The sequence below is a fragment of the Lycium barbarum genome, chromosome 9, assembly GCF_019175385.1.
Source record: "Lycium barbarum isolate Lr01 chromosome 9, ASM1917538v2, whole genome shotgun sequence".
In the NCBI taxonomy this organism is placed as follows: domain Eukaryota; kingdom Viridiplantae; phylum Streptophyta; class Magnoliopsida; order Solanales; family Solanaceae; genus Lycium; species Lycium barbarum.
Genome location: NC_083345.1, coordinates 16909786 through 16915252, shown reverse-complemented (window position 1 = coordinate 16915252; position 5467 = coordinate 16909786). Strand labels below are relative to the sequence as shown.

The following is a 5467-nucleotide window of genomic DNA, read 5'->3' as shown; positions in this document are numbered from 1 at the left end:
TAAAGATAGAGTTGGAACGAAGGTACCAAATTGCCGGATTAATTTCCAACAAAGTGAAGGAGGCTAGAATTGCAAATCCACCAAAGCTACTTCGGATTGTTGCAAAATCACCAATAATATTATAATTGCAAAATTAATAATTGAAAGTTGAAACTATAATAAGACTTTGTAGCTAATTATTGCAAAGTGACTATAATTGAGAGATTGAGAATTTGAGATTTGAGAGAAAGATGAAGAAGAGTGAATTGAAATGAAAATGAAGAAGGGTTTATATAGGGGTGGGGGATGGGTTAAAGTGTTAAAAAAAAAGTTTGGGGGGTTGGGGGGCCAAAAAATAATTTAAAGACCGTTTGGCAACGGCCATTTTTGCGAATGGACCGTTGCCAACGGTCCATTAACGGACAGGTCACAGGCCCAACGGCTATTTTTTTTTTATTTCACCGGTTAAACCGGTTTAACCGGTCCGGTTCCGGTTTAACCCGTTCCGGTTTCAAAAATATCGGAACCGGACCGGTAACCTTTTAAACGGTTAACCGGTTCCGGTTTTACCGGTCCGGTTACCGATTTTAACCGGTTGACGGGTTTATCTACGTGCAGCCTTCTGACTTTTCTAACACATAATATTAATTAGCATGTATATTATCATATCTATAAATTCAAAATGATATTTATTTTCTCACTTTATTTACCGTTACTCATTTAGAAAATTTTAACAGTACACAAAATTGATCAGGAAGATAAATTGAGGTAACTTAAAGTTACTGATATAAATTCTTATTTTGTACTTCTCATTTTTAAGAAAATTAATTTCTCGCTTCTGTTTATCCGAAAATTTTCTAATCTATAAATTACTATTAAAAATTACATAATATAAAAAACATATCATGCTCATGTGCTTACTTTTTAACGTTGTAGGGGAAACACGCATGATAAATAATGAAGTTTAAGTTCAGCATAAACAGTTTATCAAAAAATAAAAAATTAGTTCTATCAAGACAACAACAAATAGCAACAATTTACCCACTAATAAGTACTCTCTCCGTCTCATCGTGATTTTTTAAAATGTCTTAATTATTTGTCATTTTAAAAGTTCAAGATAAAATTAATTACTTTTTTCATCACCTTTAGTAGTAACTGTTCTTACAGACTACAAATATCTCAATAAAGTAAATATTTAATGAAGAACAATTATATCTTAAGACATAAATGAAGATAAAATAGTCAAAAACTCCTCTTAAATAATGTTTTCTTAAAGGACGTGTAAAAGAGAAACACGACTATTAATTTGAGACGAAGAAGCAGAAGAATTATTGGGGCTCGTGTGCACGGGCTAACTCATCTAGCATCAGCTAGAAAAAGCAAAGAATAAAACTCAACTATTTATGTAAAGATTCCAAGATTAGATGATGCAAAAACAATGTAACGGGCAAGGGTAATACTGCAATCCATTTCATTTGGTAATCTCTGCCACCCCATCTTAAACTCGACTATTTCATTTGTCCAGCCAATGCATGTGCCAAAACTCAACCATAATTTAGTGACCAACACATTTGATGCTTCACAATGGGCAATGTATGTATTCGGAGTTACGCAAGATAGTTACCGTACATATTAGCCGATCATAGCATTCAACATACACGAAGAGCACTTTAAGCTCCAACGTTTACAAGGTCATGAAGATAATAGTATGTAGCAGAACATCAAAATCCTATATTAAGTCTTACAGCACCCTACAGCAATCAAAGGTGGTGTTCTGCCTAGGTAAATTCCCGAATACGAAAGATTATACAGGGCCGGTCCAACTCCTAGCTGCCCATAAGTTCTGCTCCAAAGCACACAAAAATCCAATTAACCTATATTGCACAAGTGTAATGGAATTAGCAAGAAATAAGGGACAACAGACAAGTACAAGCACAATAATTATGGGAACACCAATGTGCCCAAACTCGTGGCCAATCAGAAATAAATTAAGAATGTGCCTAGCCACCCAAAAGATGCATTTCGAGAAGGAAGGCACAAAAAAGAAAAGAAAGAAAAGGAAATGGAACATTTCTGTATGAGGGCAGAAATAGCCTCTTCACAGAAATGTCAGGAAAACAGTATATGTCCATGCTTCCCTAATGCCCTTGCCCTGCTCTAACAAGGGAGAATTTTGGGTAAGCTCTTTTAGTAATTCACGAATAATCTGTACCACCTTCTGTCTCCATATTTCATTAGCTGAACTTGGAGGAACATGCAGATTTTAATCCTATAGTTGTTTCCTAGTCCCTACCATTGAGCTTCCTATCATTTGTATTACAGAAATTATTCTACATATGGTTATAGGACCATTATATCTCATTTAGTATGGTCCGCATAGTTCATCAAATACCAATACCTCTTTCTGTCTCCATATCCCTAGCTTGGAAAAAGAACATGAAGCTTCTCTTGCTATCATTTCCTGCAATTAATTTTCCTATCATATTATTCAATTCCCACTCGCCGATAGCTAGCACACCCTCTCATTTCCAGAAAAAACAATTATTTAAATGCTAAAAGTTAATCCTTTTTGAAGTTCCAAATTTTCGTTTATAAATATTGAAAAATATGACATTAATGAGTTCAACAAACTTTACTTTGCTTTTACATTTTTTGGTACCAAACACTTGATTGCATAATTGCAGGTTATTAAAAATGGACCGATGAAATGAACTAGCTCCAAATTCAACTCAAATTACTCCAACCACCAAAAAAACACAAGCAATGTCAAAGATCCAGCAATACCTCTACTTGGGATTTCGAAGGACAATGATCACAGAATCTCCCCGAAGGAACATCTTGCTAATAAACCTATCTTTGTTAACAGGATTAGCCTTCTTTTTTCCTTTTCCAGTCTTGGGCACCTGAAGAATAAACATAAACAACTTCGGTAACTGGAGCCTATGCAAGTCACAAATCCAAGACACAATACACATCATCCCAAAAAATCGATTAAGAAAATCAAGAACAAACAAACCTCAGTCCACATTTCTCTAACATTTTCAAGCACCATGTTGCAGTGACGATCAAATGCCCTCACACGACCAAGAAGTTTCCTGTTGTTTCTACAGTTGATGAGCACCTAGAACAGCCAGAAAAAAAAAATCTGTAAGATAACACGTATAAAGATAAAGATGATGCCCTTCCACATATAAAACTGAAGCTTGCATCTAGTTCTACAGTATTGAAATCTAAGATAAATGAGAAAGTATACCGGCATGACTTTAGAAAGCACATGGTCAACATAAACAATGTTCCAGAACAGATTTAGTCAATCTTCTTATAATTAGCATTAACAAATAAGCACGACATAAACAAAGACATCATCATAGATGCTAAAGTCTATCAGATACCTGTGTGTTATTCTTAACACTCATCATCAGGACGGAAAGTGGGCCAGTATTGAACTCCTCTTCCTCATTTTTCCCCTGCAAGAAAAAGCTACATTAGTGAAAACACGAGATCTTTCATAAAATCTGACAAGCAAGTCAGATTCACTGAAGACTGATGAGGCCCAATCCTATATCACACCAAAATAGAAGGGCATACACTCTTTCACTATGTGCTTAAGCTGGATAATCTAACAATTAAAATTTTGAAGCTAAGCACTTACACATCTGGAAGGCGAACAAGAAGCAAGACTCGTACAGAAAATGAACAATTATGGATAAACATACCAAGAAGAAAAGAAGAAATGAAAATAGGATGTCTGTTAAGGGAAAACTACAAAGTTTAGACCTAATTTCTAGGTTATCCAATGTGGAAGCATGAGAAAATACTGTCACAACACTTGCATGGAGGTGGGAGCAACAGGCGTAGAAAGTTAATTCTTCTAATTCAACCAACCATTTTTATACTTGGAAGTTCTAGGTTTTACAAAAATTCGGTCCTAGATGCTGTATTGTTTTTTTGAAGTTCTAATTGATTTTGTCTTCTGTTTTGTTAGTGACTTGTCAACAGTCAATGTAAAGTGTCGGGAAAAAAACTACAGATCAAACTATCTCAAACAATTTCTTGTTCTTACTTGAAAAGGGAGGTATAACCTATTCTCATTTTTTATCAAGAAAAGAACAAAACCTATTCTCATTTTAATAAAATTACAGACCTCTGGCTAGAAAATTATTAGATGTATGTGTAAATCAAGGATGACAGTAACCAACAAAAGAAATCTAATCAATACATGACACTAAGGTGTATAGGAAGGAAAAGGAAAGTACTAAGCAGTAGACAGGCCCAAAAAAACAAAATAGTTCACAACACGGACATAAGCCAATGAAAAAATAAACAACGAGAGCTGTGTATAAGCAAAACACTTGCAAAGTAAGCTGACTTACAGGGGCATCCTCTTCCATTGGCCGACTGCAAAAGAGCAAAAAAAGACAAGGAAAACAAAAATAATTAGGAACCTCCACTTGCTAATGCTTGATTAACACAAAAAATCAGCAGGAACAGAAAACAAATCAGGAATCGAAAAAAAAAAATGAGACACTGACCAGGTTTTTTTCTAATTTCTATGGCAATTTGTATATCCTACAGCCTAGTTATCATTATATTCTAGCCAAAAGAAGGGTTTTATCACATGTAGGGATGGCAATTGGGGGAGGGCGGGGCAGGGCAACCCTTGACCCGCTAAGCTATAGTTGGGGTCAGCTATATCAATCTATTCAACCCTATTCAGACCTTCATTCCAATACTAGTAAATTTTATTGTCTCTAAAGCCAAAAAGATGAAACACCCAAAACCTGCACAAATTTTTCCTCGTCCAAACGCTCCCGTTTGGCCATAGATTTTGGGTACATAGATTTTCAAGAAAAAAAAAACTGCAAACACTTGTTGTTGTACATGAAAATTTGATCAGTTTTTTGAAAATTTATCTTCAAAACAATTCAAGTTCCAAGAAATAGCCCAGCCCAGTTTTTGAGTGAAATTTCACTTCCACACACAAAACTTCAAATCTTTTTCAAGTAAATTACATGTCCAAACGAAACTTCAAGTTCCAAAAAAAAAAAAAAAAATCAACACAACTTCAAAAACTATCTTTTTTTTTTTTCAAGTTTCAACTAAATCTATGGCCAAACACTAGCTACTTTACCTAGGCACACCATCTAATACTTGGAAGAAAAGTGGTCTAACATATATAATCTACCAAAGGGGTTACTACAATGACAAGAAAACCCTAAAAAAAATTCGGAATATTAGGTTTTCTAGAACTCAGATAATCAAACTCAAGCTATACGAAAAAAGGCAAGTAGAGAAAGAAGATGGAAAACTTTAAAAGAACAAATGGGAAGTGTAAGGTAGCACAGTATAAACATACCTCATGTTTGATCAAATTGAAGAAGAAACAAGAGGGAGATTAGTATTTAACTGGCAAAAGAAGTAGCTAGGGTTTAAAGAGGGGAGAGTGGAATAAAAGTCGTAAGAAAAATAATAACAGCTCGCCGCTTAA

The 5467-nt window shown here is 34.8% G+C and overlaps 1 protein-coding gene across 2 annotated transcripts; it reads right to left on the bottom strand.

Moving 5' to 3' along the window:
* Window positions 1-1549: 1549 nt before the first annotated feature.
* On the bottom strand, window positions 1550-5467 carry LOC132610246 (uncharacterized). 2 transcript variants are annotated; one of them, XM_060324558.1, is made up of 6 exons: window positions 5336-5467; window positions 4353-4377; window positions 3372-3446; window positions 2996-3100; window positions 2764-2882; window positions 1550-1853 (listed from the first exon to the last, which is right to left on the bottom strand). In XM_060324558.1, exons 1-5 carry the CDS (start codon window positions 5338-5340, stop codon window positions 2766-2768), a joined length of 327 nt encoding a protein of 108 aa, XP_060180541.1. In that variant the 5' UTR covers window positions 5341-5467; the 3' UTR covers window positions 1550-1853; window positions 2764-2765. The 2 variants fall into 2 exon arrangements, with proteins under 2 accessions (XP_060180541.1, XP_060180542.1); XM_060324559.1 differs by having other exon boundaries at window positions 1550-1822.